The 19,043-nt window shown below is 39.2% G+C and overlaps 1 protein-coding gene across 3 annotated transcripts in view; it reads left to right on the top strand.

Moving 5' to 3' along the window:
- Positions 1–19,043, top strand: part of MYO1D (myosin ID) — a 321,752-nt gene that overhangs the window by 84,981 nt on the left and 217,728 nt on the right. For all 3 annotated transcript variants that reach the window (XM_028519915.2, XM_036033405.1, XM_036033404.1), the window contains 7 exons: positions 535–700; positions 1,933–1,986; positions 3,253–3,348; positions 6,916–7,032; positions 8,830–9,033; positions 11,924–12,069; positions 12,146–12,260. In XM_028519915.2, coding sequence (XP_028375716.1) covers positions 535–700; positions 1,933–1,986; positions 3,253–3,348; positions 6,916–7,032; positions 8,830–9,033; positions 11,924–12,069; positions 12,146–12,260 — 898 coding nt within the window. The remainder of the gene's footprint in view (positions 1–534; positions 701–1,932; positions 1,987–3,252; positions 3,349–6,915; positions 7,033–8,829; positions 9,034–11,923; positions 12,070–12,145; positions 12,261–19,043) is intronic.

Here is a 19,043-nt window from a genome sequence, read left to right as displayed (position 1 = left end):
TTTCTGTTTCACCCATTTTTTCTTTTCAGAACATACTGTTTTAAGATTTTTCTCTGTGTAACAAAAAAAAGTTCATTTAAAAGAAAAACTAAAAATTACAGCATTATGTCGAAGGTAAAGGTTCCCTGAAATCCCAGCCTACCTACCCCGTCAGCTTAGGTAACCATAGCAATGTGTGCTATTCACTCCAGGTTTTTAAGCATTTGCTAACACGTGTGCATAAGCACATACCGTCACGTGTGTGTGCACACACACTGCAATATGTATTATTTTGCAACTTAATTTTTCATTCATTAATATATTCTGGACATAGTTCTATATCAGCACATGTGCTTGGAAACAAATTTATTTTTATTCATTCCTGTTGGTGGACATTTATGTTGTGGGTGTGTGTGCACGTGTGTGTAGAGTAGCAAACAATGCTTTAGCGAGCATTGTATAAATATTTGCATGTCTTTTAATGAGATCTAGTTTTTTTAAAGGTCCAGCCTTTTAAAAACTTTTTATAATGATTTTCATTTGTCTGTGTTCAAGAGTGAAGAATATGTTACTTAAGTCCAACTGTGTCTTGGAAGCTTTTGGAAATGCCAAAACCAACCGTAATGACAACTCAAGCAGGTTCGGAAAATACATGGATATCAACTTTGATTTCAAGGGGGACCCCATTGGTGGACATATCAATAACTACTTATTGGAGAAGGTAAAATGTGCTTAATTTCTCAGGATAATGTTTACAAGTACTGGCTATATATATTTTTTAAATCTTAATTATAGAATTTCTTTAATTGCTTCAAAGTAACTTTTAATACTATTCTTCCTCCCTTCCAGCTCCTCAGTTAGCTTTCTCCGATAGGATCTTCTTTTGTGTTCTTTTATTAGGGCTTACAATATCAAGTTGAAAAAAGTTACAGGCTTCGTAGAGAAAGATTTAGGTATGTGGGTAGGAGGGGGTCGCAGTGGTATGAGACTGTGCAACTTCTGGGTAAGTTTTAACCAAACACCAATCTGGGACTAATCCTTTCTACCCTGTTTACACATCACCGCCTCCCATATGCCTTGGAGTTTTTGGTTTGTTTGTTTTTAATGCATTATACAAGAACTATCACGTTCATTACCTGAAATAACACTCTTTTCAAACAGTCAGGAGCTACAACTCATTTTAATTGGCTTATAACTGACATACAACATTGTGTAAGTTTGAGGTATACAATGTATCGATTTGATACTCCCATGTGTTTTTATTCAAATTAATTTGAAATCTCATTTTCTTCTAGTTTCTATTTGTCTGTGGCATCCTTTATGGCATTTAAAGGGTGTTTATTAAATTGAAGTCAGACTATTAAGGAAATTAAGTATTATCAGAGTCAGTTAGAGAAGGACAGGAAACGCCAGGTATTATCACTGATGTTTCCAAATGTTCCATGGCTTCACTTTATGTGCGGATTCCCTGTGAATGAACATACATTTTCATAATAGCAGTCTCGTAATAACAATCTTTTGGGAACCACCTAAGGCAGGAGTTTCCATAGACAGGTCTTGCTGAACTGATTTTATTGCAGGCTATAAGGCATTGCTCTTTGAAATGCCAGCAGACGCTGGGGTAGGGAACGTTGAGACTACTTGTCTCTAAATGGTCCTTCCTATTCTCTCCACTTCCAATTTCATCCTAAAAAAATTCCATCTTTAGTGTCAAGGTTAAAGATATCAAAATAGCCTTAATTTTGGGGGGGAATTCTGTTTTAAGCAATAAAAAGAATTATTGAAAGATTGTACAGAAAACCACATAAAGGCGACCTCGTTTTAGACAGGTGCTCTCCATGGGGTCTTAGGACATTTAGATGCACTGTTGATAGAGGACTGTCTGAGAAAGTGGCTTTTGTTTTGTGTTAAGAGTACCTTCTCAGATTAACGATTTTAATTTTTTTTCCTTAGTCTCGAGTGATTGTGCAACAGCCAGGAGAAAGAAGCTTTCATTCTTTCTATCAGGTTAGTAATCTACTGTAATGCAGATCATTGATCATTTGCTCAGTTGTGCAGGAAATGCATGTATTTATATTGGGGTTTTCCCTTGCCCCGTGCCTCCCTCGCCTCCATGGGCCCATGACACGTTATACACATGTGCACACGTGCACACAGCCTACCCGTATGCTTCTCAGAGATTTGATTAGCATGGCGATCATAAGATCTAGCAGGTAACTAACCAACCACATGACTGCCTTGGTTGAGCATTGCCTGTGCTTCTTTGCAGCGCAGATAACAGTTAAATGACTTGGAAAAGCTTTTGAAATGAGAAATCCTGAATATGTCAAATTAATTTTGTTTCATTTTAAATTGAAACTGTTGTTCCCTGATTTGGGAGCTCCAGTGATGGGAACATAAACTCAGTTTATTTTGCCCACAGAGACTATAAAGCAATATGATTATTTCAAAAAAACAAATTTACGATTCAAAAGAATTATCTTTTTATCCCATCAAAGCTGTGATTGCTTTGAAAAAACTTTTTAAAAAGAATTTTGAACACCTCTTTTGGGAATGCTTTAGAGACTAAGGCAAAATCTTTCACAGTAGCCCTCCTGTTAAAAAGTCTTTTTACTCAATACAACTTTCATACATCATAATTTTTTAAAGCCCAACATAATATAAACCAGTACTAATAAATAAAGTACATGGCTCAATTAAGCCATACTCTCTTGGATTTTTATAAAATAAAATTATAAAATCAGTAAGATTTATTTCCATGTGTGAAAGAGCATGGTTACCCAATTACCCTCCTTTCCTGCAGTACAGAGATTGATGAGGAAAAACTATTTCTTCCAGCGTGACTCCACCTGTGACTGTCTGCTGATAACCTCTTACTTCGCTGGCAATACGGACTTTTTCTGAATTTTGAAACACAGGTCTGTCCTGTCTGGTGATGAGGCTGCTGGGCGGGTGACCAGCACAGAGAGCCTAGGCTTCTGTCTTACAGATGACCATAATAAAAACAAGAACCTTTTATGCCAGTTATGTTATGAAAGAGCTAAGACTTTTAAAGTGATTTTCTTCATGATTTTATAACATTTTGCACAACTGATAACTACTGAAACTGTTAACTTCAAGGTAGAAAACAAAACAAAACTTCACAGCCAGAAACAGAAGGTCCTAAGTAAATTAAGCCCAGAAAATGAATAAAAGCTAGCTTGCTTTTGTTAGACCATCTGGTATATTTGGCTTAGTATGTATTTGGCCAATTTATGTTATATTGTTTTTTAGCTACTCCAGGGGGGTTCAGAACAGATACTACGCTCTCTACATCTGCAGAAATCCCTTTCTGCCTACAACTATATCCATGTAGGAGCTCAATTAAAGGTGAGTGTTTCCTCTTTGAAATTGCTCAGATGGAGAATCAGAGAAAGCATCAGAGGGGATATTAAATAATTATCTGGTCCAGCCTGCTGCCTTTAGGGAAATGAATGACTCTCTTATTATTAAAATACCCAGGGGCAGAGATTCAATACCTGATTGACTCAACAACCTTGCTTAGTAACCCATTACTATCTATTGTCACCATCTGACAGGAAAGAAGTTTCTCTCTTATGATCTTTGTTTTCTTTTCATTTTTAATTCCATTCTCTTTGACACTAAAAAATATTGATATGACTAGCAAATCCACCTCAAAAGAAGATAGCATACGATTTGGACAAAGGCAGGTTGTTAAGACAAAAGAAAATGTAAAAGTGTTTTCATTGAAATGACTATCAGAGGTCTCCATTCACCATTTTTTTTTCAACTATTGATGTGTTCTAGAAGTAGTCCTGTGACCCTTGGAGCATTTCTGTTTAGCTTCAAAATTTTACCTTTTTTTCCTTTCCTTGCATGTGAGTCCTTGCACACATATGCAGGTACGTTTTGCTCCTTTTTTTTTCTAATTAGACTTCTGCTAGTCATTTTTCTGCTAACCCTAATAATAGTTTGTTGATGTTAGAATGTAAAACAATATTTACAGTATTATTCTAGTTTGTTGGGGGAAGGTACTATATTAAAATACATAAAATTAGACATAGAGGGAAATAGACCAACAGTTTAGTTGTTTATTCTAGATTAATGAGATTGCAGATCCATATTTGTGTTTTGCTTTTTCATATTTTAAATGTCTTCTATGATTAAAAATGCATTGCTGTTATAGTTGGGGGAAAGGCTCTAAGATGTGGGCAGTGTTCTTTTTACTTCTAAATTTTTATTATTCATCTTAAGCTACTTATACCTGCATTACTGGCTTACCTGTATTTTTATTGCTGTGCATAGAAATAAATTGTATTTAGGGTTTCACAATTAATTTTCCATTGTTTGACATTTATGTTGCATGATATTTTTACTTTCATAGTCATCTGAGAGCAGGATATTTGGACAAAATTGATTAAAAACAAACAAAACATTAGAAGGCAGCACTTCAGCCTTCTGAAATAGGCCAGCAGTACTAAAGATGTGTGATGTACAAAGAATGGTAAAGACCAGTGACAGGAAATCCTGCTTTTTGTCAAATTGTCTCATTGGCCAAATTACTTTTGGCCAGGTCATATAGACCCAACCCCAGAGAGAGAACAAGAGTGAAATGACCACTTTGCCTTCTGAGCTTTTCATCAGATTTTGCCATTCCTATCCCTCTCCCCCACTTTTTCTTCTTCTCTAATAAAAACAAAGAAGTATTACATGATCATAGTGTATACTTGAATTAAAGATTAACCTAAGCGAAACAAAAATAGCCAAAGCTTCCTGTCCAAAAATAATTATTGATAACAGTTTGTATATATATTTAAAAATTGATTTGTTAATAAATCTTGATTAAATAAAGCTGATTTTATTATATTATAATACAATTATTAATATTTCCATGTTAACAAATATAAATTAAATTACTTTAATAACTATAAAGCATCACTCTGCGTATTATAATTTTACTTAACTATCCTAAAACATAGGGGTCATATACAATTTAGATATTTTGGGTTGCAGGTAAGATAAGACTCAAAAGTCTCCAAAAACAATAAGGAACTTAACTCACATAACAAGAAGCCCTGAACTGAAGCCATTTCAGAGTTGGTTAATTCAAGGTCTTAACAGTGCTGATAGGGACCCAGATGTTACTTGTTTCTCCAACTTACAACTCTGCTATCCTCACTGGAGCCAGCTTGTCTGCTTTGGCTAATTTTCCTCACGGTACCAAAATAGCAGCAGCAGTTCTAGGAGTCACAGGCCGAGGAAATATTCCTGGCTCATATCCCTTCATAAGTTAGGGTAACTGCATGTCTTATTGGCCAGAATGGAATCACATGGCCGTGGCTGACCAATCATTTGGTGAGGGGAATAAGATCACTAAGATTACTATAGACTAATGAAGATATTCCTCCTGAGGCCAGGAGACACCCATCCTGAGGGACACATGTAATTGGAGAGGGGTGAGCAAATCAGGATTCTCTCAGGAAGAAATGGGGGTGGGGAGTGGCTGGTAGCTGAGCAGCCAGCAAGTTCCCCATGGGAGGACATTTAGAATTTTTTTTGTCTTGTATCTTTGCAATTTCAACACAATTACAGCTTATAATAATAGTAATATCTGATACTTATGAGTGCCTTTTATGTGCTAAAAACTAAGGAGGTGCTTTATGTGCATTCTCCTTCAGTTCTCACAACAGTCCTGCAAGAAATGTGTTATTATGTCCATTTTATCTAAGAGGAAATCGAGAATCAGTGAGGTTAAATATCTTGCCCAAGGTCGAAGAACAGGGAGGTGGAAGAGCTTGTGTGGTTGTGTCCCGGACACTAGAGGACCCCTTCCTGTGCCTTTCCTCAAAAGGTTAGAAACTCAACAAGGAAAGGGTCAGTCAGGCCCTCTGGAGCTGCTGCTTTGGGATAACATCTAAGATAGGCAGTTACCGTGGCTTCATTGTGAGTTTCTGTCAATACCCTGATATTTCCAACCTGAGGGCTTCAGCTCCTCAAGGCAGGTGATTCTCTTTGGACCCTGTCTTAATCCAGTTGACTGCTACAACAAAAATACCATACACTAGGTGGCTTATTATACACGACAGATGTTTATTTCTCACAATTCTGAAGGCTGGGAAGTCCAAAATCCAGGCACCTGCAGATTCGGTGTCTGGCGAGGGTCCACTTCTGGTTTGTAGATGTGCCTCCTCACTGCGTCCTCACAGGGTAGAAGGGACGGAGACTCCCTGGGGCCTCGTTTGTAAGGCACTGATCCCATCACAAGGACTCCACCCTCAGGCCTTATCATCTCCCAAAGGCCGCACTTCCTAATATCATCACTTTTGCGGTTAAGATTTCAACAGATGAATTTTGGGGACACAAACATTTAATCTATAGCAAACCCTCTGAACCAGAGTGTCTGATGCACCGAGTGTTTGCGAAATTATAGTCCCAAACTAGTTACCAGTTTGCTGAAAGATTGAGGCACGTTGCTTGCTTTGAGGGTTTTCTTCTCGTCTCCTGTGAAACCCAAAGCCTGACTCCACGAGAGAGGGAGTGTTGTTCCCAGCCTGTGCGAGATGAATTGTGGGATAAAAGGCCACAGGCTCCCACAGTCCATGTTTCCCTTGTGTCTCTGCACATCCTCTGCCGTTTCCTTCATTCATCACAGGGGCCATCAGCTTCTCTGAGTCGGCTCAGGACTTGCTCCCTCACTGAAGGTTCCAGAAAAGTACCAGACGTTTACTTTGGGTGACAGCAGCTCTCACACACAAGTGGGCATCGTGTGTGCTGAAAGACGTCTCTACCCTGGAAATCATTTTTTTTCCCCTGGATGCTCATGACTTGCTACAAAAGCCTCAAGACCCTGACTAAATTTGAATTTAGTCTACTAATTATTGAATTTTAATGCTCATTTGAAATGTCTGTGACTTAATGTTTCCATTTCATTCCTAGTCTTCTATCAATGATGCTGCAGAATTCAAAGTCGTAGCTGATGCCATGAAAGTAATTGGCTTCAAACCTGAGGAGATTCAGACAGTGTATAAAATTTTGGCTACTATTCTTCACTTGGTGAGTAGGGATGCCTCTCAGCAGCTACTGCCTCCCTGTGGAGACAGGATGCTCTTTCCGATTTTGGACTTTTTCCTTACAAATTTAAAAAGTAACTCGTGTAGAAAAATTGTCTCTCATGTTTTGAAGAAATTATTTTATCAGTATTTCTGTCTGTCATAGTATCATATTAGGAGGGATTTTCCAAGCCACGATAGGTTTTGAGACTATGGCTTTACTTATTTATCTTACTGGTTTATGTCAAGAATAAGAGAATTCAGCATTTAGCAAGGATATGACTGCCAACAGTATAAATTAAAATCCTCTGAACAGAACAAATTTCTAACAGCATTTGAAACATTGGAGTCATAGGTTATTAGAACTGGAATTTTGATCATCTCATTGTACAGGTTGGGAAATAAGCCCCACGGCGGGGCATGACTGGCTCAAAGGTACAGGGTTCATGGCAGCCAACACCATGGACCGGGCTGGCCGAATGATGGTCCAGTTGTTTTCTACTACATCACACTCAACCCAGAGGAAGGGAAGAACCATGTGTCAGACCTCTTTCATGAGTATTTATATAATTGGAGGTGTTTAAAATATAATGAACGTGCCTTGGCTGGTGTGGCTCAGTGGGATGTGCACCGGCCTGCGAACCAAACGGTTACTGGTTCAATTCCTAGTCAGGGCATGTGCCTGGGTTGTAGGCCAGGTCCCCAGTGTGGGGTGTGCTAGAAGCAACCAATTGATGTTTCTCTCCCTCTCTTTCTCCCTCTCTTCCCATCTGTCTAAAAATAAATCTTTAAAAAAAATTTTAAATATAATGAACGTGTAACCTCACAGCAAATGAGTGACAACATGAATTCAAATAGAATAAAGATTATCTTTCACTTATTGCTGCAAGATTTAACTCTGAATGAATCAGGACCTATGTAAAAATAGTATATAGCAATACAAATGGTATGTTCCTGACTAGGAAGACTTCAATATTATAAATTTTCTCATTCTCATAGTTTATAAATATAGTATAACAGTGTCCTTCAGAATCAAAATAGAAATTTTGTTTTCAAGTTGACACAATGATTCTTGAATTTACCTGGAACATGTTTACTGTTCCAAATAAAATGTGTTAAAGCAGAACAGTAGGGTGGGGAAAGGAAGGAGAAAAGACGTGACAAATTTTTACCAGATTTTATACAATATCTTAAAACTTGTTGCAAAATTCAGCATTAGACTAATCGACAGATTAGCAGATTTCATTGATGGTTAGTATTTATTGAATGAATGGACTATAAAAAGACTCAAAAAACTTGGAATTTCACATATAATACAAGTAACATTTCAAATCAAGATAAAAAGCTAAACTATTCATATAATAGTGTTGGAGCGACTAACTAACCATCAGAAAAAAATAAGGTTAGATTCTTATTTTACACTACATACAAACAAATCCTAAGTGTACTAAAAGTTTACATGTAAGAAAAAAATGATGCAACTATTAGGAAATATGAAATATTTATAAAACCATTGGACTACAGATGGTCTAAGTATGACACAATGAAAGATTCATAGATTTGACTACAAGTATAAAGCATGCACCCATTTAAATCATTTACTAAAAATTAAAAGAAATGGGTGTCTGGAGAAGAGGAAAAAATGGATAAAGTGCTAGGTTTTTATACATAATTTATTTAGGAAAATAGGTGCTACAAAGAGAGTCACTTTGAATTATGCCTTATGTTGGCAAATTCCCTGACATAATGTTACAGAATCTCATTGGCAATGCTGTGTCCTGTTTCTTCCCTTTTGGTGTAGGGAAATTTAAAATTTGTGGTGGACGGTGACACACCTCTTATTGAAAATGGCAAGGTTGTGTCCATCATCGCAGAGTTGCTGTCCACCAAGACGGACATGGTGGAGAAAGCCCTTCTCTACCGGACTGTGGCGACAGGGCGTGACATCATCGACAAGCAGCACACGGAACAGGAAGCTAGCTACGGCAGGGACGCCTTCGCTAAGGTGAGACTTGAACTCACATTCTCTGGGCCTGCTGTTGATCTCAGTTGCAGTTTCAGTGCATTTCTGCAGGGATGTGTTCACATGTTCCTTGAAAGTAGGCTAAGGCTTTTAGGAACTGTAATGATACTTTTTGGCCATCACAGTCTCAGTAAAAACCCTGACTGTGAGCATCACTACTAGAAAATGTTCCGAGAAAAGCAAAGCCAACTGACTGGCGGGCTGACGATGCTTGCTTTGCAGGGTCCCTCGCCTGCACGGCCCCTCTTGTGGCTCTCTGTTTTGCTCCTCTCACTCGGCAATGCTTCGTGGGAGTCCCCTTCGAGTCCCCTGATGGAGTTCCAACCCATTCTGTTTGTCTGTGTACCAGTGTGCAGTGACGGTTCCGGAATGTATTAACCATCCTCCTTCTAAGTTCACCTCGTCTCCATTTTTGCCACCACAAACAGGGCTGCAAGTGAGCCCAGACCTCGCTGGGCACACAGGTGCTTTCATGTCAGTTGGGGGGACTCCTGGGAATAAGCTTGTCCAGCCACAGGACACGCTGATTGTAAACTTTACCTTTACTGATTTTATAGGTACATAGCCATATCTTACCATTTTCACTTTAATTTTTATTATTAGTGTATTTAAGCATCTTCTTGTAGAAGATATTTAAGTATGTTCTGAGAATTGCCCCAGTATATTCTTTGTACATATTTCTTTGGGGCTGTTATCTTTTTATTATCCATTTGTAAAAGCTAATAACTTGAACCGTTTGCCTATTTTCTGTGTGGCAAATGTTTTATTTTTTCAAGTCTTAGATTTTTCTTTTCTTTTTTGCTGGTTGATTAGGTTGCTTTCTATTCCATTTTTTATTCTTGTAAGTCCTAGGCTTGGTTTTCAGTCATGGGAAGAAATTGAATTTCTCAGTGCAATGGAAAGTGAAGGATTTGAAGGTGCAACAATGACATGGTTTGAATTTTTTAAATGATTACTCTGGCTCAGTATGGAGAGTCTTATGTGGGGGGAGGGGAGGTGGGTAAGGAGAAAATGGAAGGAAAAAGACCAATTAAGGGGATACTTCAGAAATCCAGGAGAGACTATGGCAGCTTGGACTAGGAAGGCAGCAAAGGCAGTGGGGAGAAGAAGGTGAGTTGAAACCTACCGTGTGTGGCAAATAAAATCCACAGGACCTATTTGTCTGGGGAATGATGGAATCAAGGAAATTCCTTAACATGGTCTGGCTCCAACCTACCTCTTCTGCCTCATTTCCTACTAGATTCCAGCCTCCTTTTTTCCACTCCAGCACATTAGTCTCCTCTCAGGCCATTCAAGTTGTCTTCTCCCTTTCCTCTTCTGGCCACAGGGCCTCTGCACATGCTGTTTCCTCTGCTCGCATTGCTCTTCGCTCCCATCTCATGTGGGTAACTCCTACTCATCCTGACCTCAGCCCACTTTCTCAGAAAAGCCTCCCCAGGCCTCCTTAAACACTGAAAGGTTAAATTCTCTTCATAGCCCATGCACCAGTCCTTGAGTGTATGTGTGTGTGTGTGGTTTTCCCTTCACCTCACACCCTGAGCTCCTCAGAGACCATGTTGATGTTTGCCTGGCACTGTATTGTCAGCACACTGCACGTAGCAAGTACTCGGCACATACTTGTTGAATGAAGGAATAAATGCCTAAGTTTCTCTTGCCATTATTCATGGTTTGAAGTAGGGTAGGAATAATTTTGGGGGACGGGAGAACAAGAATCCTGACAGGACCTAAGTTTGAGGTGCCTGGGAAACATCTGGGAGTGTAGCCAAGCCTAGGAATCTGGAGCAGGGAGGAGAGGTCTGCGCTGGGATCATACACTGGGGAGGAGCAGTGTGTCACTGCTGTTTCATATTGGGTGGTGCAGCTAAGAGAGGAGTTGGTGAAGAGAGAGGACTAGGAGGAATTCCAGCTTTCAGAGGTCATGTAGGGAGGACCTGCTGAAGGTCACCTAGAAGGAGCACCCAGTGAAATAAACAGAAAGTTGGAAAAGTGTGGTATCCTGGATCCCAGAGAGGGGAAGATTTCAAGAAGTGAGTGGGACATTCAGTTGAGGTGTGCTGAGTGTCTGAATAAGACGTCCTTATAGCGAGATAAGAAAGAGTCTCAGTAGTGATGCTCAGGGTCCTCGATGAGTCATTTCAGTGGAGTATTGGGAGCTCAGTGAAGACTGGAGTGGACTGAAGAGTAAGGGGAGGTGAAGAACGGAGGCAGTGTATATAGATGCATGTCAGCAAAGAGAGTGGGTGGCTGGAGGGAGAAGTTGAGGAAAGGTTTTCTAAAGATGTGACATTGCAGAGCATGTTTGTACGAGGATGTGACTGTGTGTTTGTGTGTGGTGCTTTTGTCTACATGTGACGTGGCATGTGTATCTTTGTATATTGGATGCATGTTTGATCCTCAAGGAATTTCAGAGTGTGGCCTTTGGCCCAGATCTTTGTTTAGCATTATAAATCAATACTTACATTTTTTTTTAATATATAGAGCTTTTGTGGAACACAGTTATTAGCTGATTGGCTTCCCACTTTTTTATAATTGATGAGATTAACCAACAAAGCAACGAAGTGACTTACGTGGGAGTGTAGGCAAATTACTGAAATAGCTGGGCACAAAAACATACCTGGGGAGTATCGTTGGAGTACAGTACATGGAGTAACTGATAATAATCTCAAAAATCCAAAGTATTTAGTTTTGCATACACTGTGTTGGGTTGTTGTTTTTTTACAAGGCAATCTGCCTTTTTATTGTTCTGCTTCAGGTAATAACCGCTGTGCTAACCAGTAAGGAGAAGGATGATAGGAATTTAAAACTTTTCACAAGCCTAAACATACACTCATTCCCAAACGGACAGGAATTTACGATGTTGTTTTCCTCACAGGCAATATATGAGCGCCTCTTTTGTTGGATCGTGACTCGCATCAATGATATCATTGAGGTCAAGAACTATGACACCACGGTCCATGGGAAAAACACTGTCATCGGTGTCTTGGATATCTATGGCTTTGAGATCTTTGACAACAACAGGTAAACTGGATTAGATACTTAAAAAAGTATGGTCTACTTTTTATTTGTTTGAGCTTCATGTATTCTTTTCTTGCAGCTTTGAGCAGTTCTGCATCAATTACTGCAATGAGAAACTGCAGCAACTATTTATTCAGCTGGTTCTGAAGCAAGAGCAGGAGGAATACCAGCGGGAAGGGATCCCCTGGAAGCACGTGAGTAGACCTCTGTGGAGAATGTCTCCATGCCTTTCACAGATTATTGGTAGTGTCAAATCTTATCCTTTTTAAAGGTATTTTAAAAAAATCTTTTGGGTACATGTAACACCAAAATTTTAGCTTTTCTTTTGGGGGATGTATAAATACAATTCATTTTCAGGGTTGGTAAGTGGGATTTCTCTAATTTAAAGACTCCCTTGGCCCTGGTCAGTGTGACTCAGCTGGTTGGAGTATCACCTGGTAGACCAAAAGGTCACAGGTTCAATTCCCAGTCAAGGCAGATACCCAGGTTGCAGGTTTGATCCCTGGTCAGGGCATATACAAGAGGGCAACCAGTCAGTGTTTCCTTCTCTAATCAGTATCTCTCTCTTTGTCTCTCTCCCCCACCCTTCTTTCTAAAAAGCAATGGGAAAAAATGTCCTTGGGAGAGAATTAAAAAAAAAAGACTCCCTTGTTGGTGCCCAGAAAATGATGAGTTATGATCGGTAAACGTGACATTTCCACTTCATGGCTGATACCAAATGGGTTTTCTGACTCACATCTGTCTATTAAGAGTTTAGCATCATTTATAAGTTACTCAGAGCAACAACTTTTGCCTTGAACTGATTGAACTTTGCTTCCAGATTTAGTTTCTTCTCCTTCTTCCTTTTCTTTCTTTTTCTCTTCTTACCCCTTTTTTCTCCTTCTCTACTTTGTAAACTGACATTGTATTGTCTTCAGTTGATGTTATTCCTGCTCTATGAAATCCTTGCATGAAAACACATTAATTTTATTTCCATTTATTTCCTGTGTATCACATTTCAATCACCTCTGTTTTCATGACTCTTTCTAAACTATAATATTTGTCAGTGTCAAACTAGCTGGCAATATATAGCCAGAGTGTATGACTGGTCTGGAGTGAAAACCCTGATATCAGCTAATATGCATGATAGTTAGACCTCCTGACCATGATAGAAATGAGACTCAGTAATTTTTCTTTTAAACTTATACTTTAAACAATTTCAAGAACAGACTTGAACAATGCAAAATTTCTAAGTTTCCATAAGTTTCTGTGTTTATCCTCTTATTAAATGGTATAGACAATAAAAATAAAGTCAATATTTGTTTCGTGATACTCAACATTATAGCAGTGAAAAATCTATTTGAAAGGCTGTGTTTAAATTATTTTTATATTCCTTTCCACCTTCCCATTCTATCTCCTCTCATTCAGAAAAACAAGGCTATGATAGCTTTCCTGCTTCAAATTGCATCTTTGCCTTTCATCATATGTTAAACATTAGAATACCATAAAAATTTTGTTCAAGTACACCATGATCAAGTGGGATTTATCCCAGGGATGCAAGGATGGTACAATATTCACAAGTCAATAAACGTAATACATCACATAAACAAAATGAAAGACAAAAATCACATGATCATAGCAATAGATGAGGAAAAAGCATTTGATAAAGTACAGCACCCATTTATGATAAAAACACTCAGCAAAGTGGGAATAGAGGGAGCATTCCTCAACATAATAAAGGCCATATATGAGATACCTACAGCCAACATCATACTCAATGGGCAAAAACTTAGAGCTTTCCCACTAAAATCAGGAACAAGACAAGGATGCCTGCTTTCACCACTCCTATTCAACATAGTAGGAAGTCCATGCCGCAACAGTCAGACAAGAAAAAGAAATAAAAGGAATCCAAATTGGAAAGAAGGAAGCAAAACTGTCATTGTTTGCAGATGACATGATAGTATACATAGAATATCCTGTAGACTCCACCAAAAAACTACTAAACCTAATAAGTGAATTTGGCAAAACAGTGAGATACAAAGTCAATATTCAGAAATCAAAGGCACTTTTGTACACCAACAATGAAACATCAGAAACAGAAATGAGGGAAAAAATCCCATTTGATCAAGCAACAAGAAAAATGAAGCACCTAGAAATAAACCTAACCAAGGAGGTAAAAGACCTGTACTCAGAAAACTATACAACACTGAAGAAAGAAATTAAGGAAGATGCAAACAAATGGAAGCATGTACCATGTTCAGGGATTGGAAGAATTAACATCATCAAAATGTCCACACTACCCAAAGCAATTAATAGATTCAACACAATCCCTATTAAAGTATCAATGACATATTTCGTAGACACAGGAAAAACATTTCAGAAATTTATATGGAACCATAAGCTACCTTGAATAGCTGCAGCAATTTTGAGAAAGAACAACAAAGTAGGAGGGATCACAATACCTGATATCAAACTGTATTACAAGGCCACTGTAATCAAAAGAGTCTGGTACTGGCATAAGAACAGACACATAGACCAATGGAACAGAACAGAGAGCCCAGAAATAAACCCAAGTCTCTATGGTCAATTAATATTTGACAAAGGGCAAAGAAACATAAAATGGAGTAAAAATGTCATCTTCAGCAAATGGTGTTGGGAGATCTGGACAGCTACGTGAAAAAAAAAAGAAACTTGATCACCAACTTACATCATACACAAAAATAAATTCAAAGTGGATAAAAGACTTAAATATTTAAGTTGTGACATCATAAAAGTCTAAGAGGAAAACATCGGCAGGACAGTCTCAGACATGCCACACAGCAACATCTTCACTGATATATCATGTCCTCTAAAACAAGAGACATAAAGGAAAGAATAAACAAATGGGACCTCATCAAATTAAAAAGTTTCTGCATGGCTAAAGAAAACAGCATTAAAATGAAAAGAGAGCCAACCATATGGGAAACCATATTTGCAATGACACCTTGGACAAGGGCTTGATCTCCAAAATATATAGAGAACTCACATGACTCCACTCCAGGAAGACAAAAAGGCCAATTAAAAACTGGGCAAGAGGAGACTTCCAGCAAGATGGAGGTGCATAGGTGGACGCACCGTACCACCACACACAACCAAGATTAGAACAACAACAATTTAGAGGCAGAATAACACCCAGAACTGACAGAGAATTTATCCAGAGCGGTAGGAGGGGCAGAGAGGAGCAGCCGGGCCCGGGGCACAGCGCGGAGAAAGGGGAGAACTGGGCGCATAAGGCAACCAGGAGGGAGCACATAAGACATCTGGGGCTCACAAGATCGCAGCGGGTGGACCCTGAATACTCAAGCGGCACCTGGCAGACCTAGTGAGGCAGCGATTGTGGACCAGGGCAGAGCGCGCAACCCAGGATCCCAGAGAAGGGACTGAGGTCCCACAGAGAACGGACCTACCACCATCGCTCCCTCCCGCCCCTGCATACAACATCACAATCTAGCCACTGGGGTGCCCAGCCCCGGTGAACACCTAAGGCTCCGCCCCTCACTGTAACAGAAGCGACCAGACCAAAAAAAAAAAAAAAGAGAGAGAGAGAGAGAGAGAGGAAGGGAGGGAGAGAGAGAGAGAGAGAGAGACATGTCGCAAATAGAAGAACAGATCAGTGCCCCAGGACTCATCCTTTTGAGCGACCAAGAGATAGCCAGTCTATCAGATGCACAGTTCAAAACACTGATGGTCAGGAAGTTCACAGAATTGGTTGATTTTGAGAGCAAATTAGATGGAAAAATGCAGGTTACCATAAAAGAGATGAAGGAAGATGCACGGAGAACCAATAGTGATGGGAAGGAAACTGGAACTCAAAACAATAGAGTGGACCAGAAGGAAGAAAAAAACAACCAAACAGGAAAGAACGGAGAAATAAGAATTCAGAAAAACGAGGAGAAGCTTAGGAACCTCCAGGAAATCTTTAAACGTTCCAACATCTGAATTATAGGGGTACCAGAAGCAGAAGAGGAAAAGCAACAGATTGAACACGTATTTGAACAAATAATAAAGGAGAACTTCCCCGTTCTGGCAAAGGAAATAGACTCCCAGGAAGTCCAGGAAGCTCAGAAAGCCCCAAAGAAGTTGGACCCAAGAAGAAACACACCAAGGCACATCATAATTACATTAGCCAAGGTAAAAATGAAGGAGAGAATCTTAGAAGCAGCAAGAGATAAGGGGACAGTCACCTACAAAGGAATTCCCATCAGACTGTCAGCTGATTCCTCAAAAGAGACCTTACAGGCAAGAAGGGGCTGGAAAGAGGTATTCCAAGTCATGAAAGACAAGGACCTATATCCCAGATTGCTCTATCCAGCAAAGCTTTCATTTAGAATGGAAGGGCAGATAAAGTGCTTCTCAGATAAGGTCAAGTTAAAGGAGTTCATCATCACCAAGCCCTTATTTTATGAAATGTTAAAGGGACTTATCTAAGAAAAGAAGATAAAGAAAAAAATATGTATAGTAAAATGACAGCAAACTCACAATTATTAACAACCACACCTAAAACAAAACCAAAAGAAACTAAGCAAACAACTAGAACAGGAACAGAAACACAGAAATGGAGATCACATGGAGGGTTAGCAACAGGGGAGTGGGAGGAGGAGAGAGGGGGAAAATGTACAGAGAATAAGTAACATAGATTGTAGGTTGAAAATAGGGGGAGGGTAAGAATAGTATGGGAAATGTAGAAGCTAAAGAACTTATAAGTGTGACACATGGACATGACTAAAGGGGATATGGGTGGGAGAGGGTGTACAGGGTGGAAGGGAGTGAAGGGGGGAAAATGGGACAACTGTAATAGCATAATCAATAAAATATATTAAAAAAAAACTGGGCAAGAGACTTGAATAGACACTTTTCCAAGGAGGGCATACAGAGGGTCCAGAGCCATATGAAAAGATGCTCAGCATCACTAGCCATCAGAGAGGTGCAAATTAAAACCACAATGAGATACCACTTCACACTGGTCAGAATTGCCATCATAAACAAATCAACGAAAAAGTGTTAGAGAGGATATGGAGCAAAGAGAACCCTAGTGCACTGTTGGTGGGAATGCAGACTAGTGCAGCCACTGTGGAAAACAGTGTGGAATTTCCTTAGAAAACTAGAAATGGAACTGCCTTTTGACCCAGCAATTCCACTGCTGGGATTATATCCTAAGAGCCCTGAAACACCAATCCAAAAGAACCTATCCACTCCAACGTTCATAGCAGCACAATTTACAATAGCCAAGTGCTGGAGTCAACCTAAGTGCCCATCAGTAAATGAGTAGATCAAAAAACTGTGGTACATTTACAAAATGGAATTCTATGCAGCAGAAAGAAAGAAGGAGCTTCTACCCTTTGTGACAGCATGGATGGAACTGGAGAGCATTATGCTAAGTGAAATAGCCAGACAGTGAGAGACAAATACCATATGACCTCACCTTTAACTGGAACATAATCAACAAAAGAAAAAAGCAAACAAAATATAACCAGAGACATTGAAATTAAGAACATTCTAACAATAACCGCAGGGGGGGGGGGCAGAAGGAATGATGCAGGGAAAGATTTTTAGGAACTACTGTAAAGGACACATGGACAAAACCGAGGGGGTGGAAGCAAGGGAGGGAGGTGAGTTTGGCTGGAGTGGGAGGAAAATGCACACAATTGTAATTGAACAACAATAAAATCATTTAAAAGATTTTTGTTCGAGTATATTAGTATAAATTTTGCCTATTTACAAATAAACCAGAGTGTGCTGTTACTTTGTAATGAGATTACCTGCAGTTCTGATTTAAGGAGTGAACTCTTACAGCACATTTAAAATGCAATTCAATTCAATAAAATTTATGAGGTCTGTCCAGAAGGTATCCAGCCATGTACTATGAAAAGTAGTGGCGTTTCTTAAAGAAGATACAAAATATAAGAAACAAGAAATATTGTACATAGGATAATGACATCTCAGTCCCCTTCAAAGTACACATCTTGGGACTTAACACAGTTCTCTCAATCGCCATCTACTGCCCTGTCATATTTTCTTGAATCTCGTGAGGGTCTGAAATCACTTCCCTTTCAAAGACAACTTTAGTTTTGGGAAAAGCTAGGCATTGCAGGGCACCAAATCTGGGGTATAGGGGAGCTGAGTCACCTGGGTGATTTGATGTTTCTCAAAAAAACTGCACGAGCTATGATGCCCTCTCATGATGCATGAGAGGACACGCTGTTGTAATGAAGCTACCAGTCACCAGTTGCCCATACCTGTGGCCTTCTGAATCATCTAAATAGTTTCTGCAGAGGAGTGTTCAAGCTTAACACAAACTTTGATGCAGATTTGTTGCTTTTCTCATTCAGTCATTTTGAATGCAATGACTGCACAGTACACATGCTCACTCAGTGGTGTCTACAGCCCCCGCTGACTAGTACAGTGAAGTCGTCATTGTTCTTACACGTGCATTCCAGTCCACTCTCCTTGGCTGCCAGATTACATTGATGTTGTGCAAACCGTTCTTGTTATATTGACAATGGCTGGACTTTTTTCAGACAGACCTCATTGCATATACAGCTTTATTAGAATGAATATGTTATGTAATATAATACACAATTATAACTGAGGCTTAGATTTTTCTAGCAAATTTAATCATAAAACTTGTTATTCATATGTGATTCAGAGATACTGGTCAAAAATATCCTGTAATAATCAGAATATCAAATTCCACAGACATAGTTGATAAATGCAAAAGTCAACAATTGCAATAGGCTATTTCAAACATCTGAAAAAGGAACAAAAGCACTAAACATGCAAAAATTTTTAGCAAAATAAACCAAGATATATGTGTCCTAGAGGGAACAGAAGGCTAACTCCAAAGTAACAGTTACTGCTCCCCCCAAATTAGAATCACCATTCTGGGCAAGTATTTCCTTTAAAAATTTCAGAATTCTGAACATAGTAATTCTTTTTTATTGGAAATTTCAAATACATAA

This window comes from Phyllostomus discolor, chromosome 8, assembly GCF_004126475.2.
Source record: "Phyllostomus discolor isolate MPI-MPIP mPhyDis1 chromosome 8, mPhyDis1.pri.v3, whole genome shotgun sequence".
In the NCBI taxonomy this organism is placed as follows: Eukaryota; Metazoa; Chordata; class Mammalia; order Chiroptera; family Phyllostomidae; genus Phyllostomus; species Phyllostomus discolor.
Note: the sequence above shows the minus strand (reverse complement) of the source record. Positions and strands in the feature narration are given on the sequence as shown.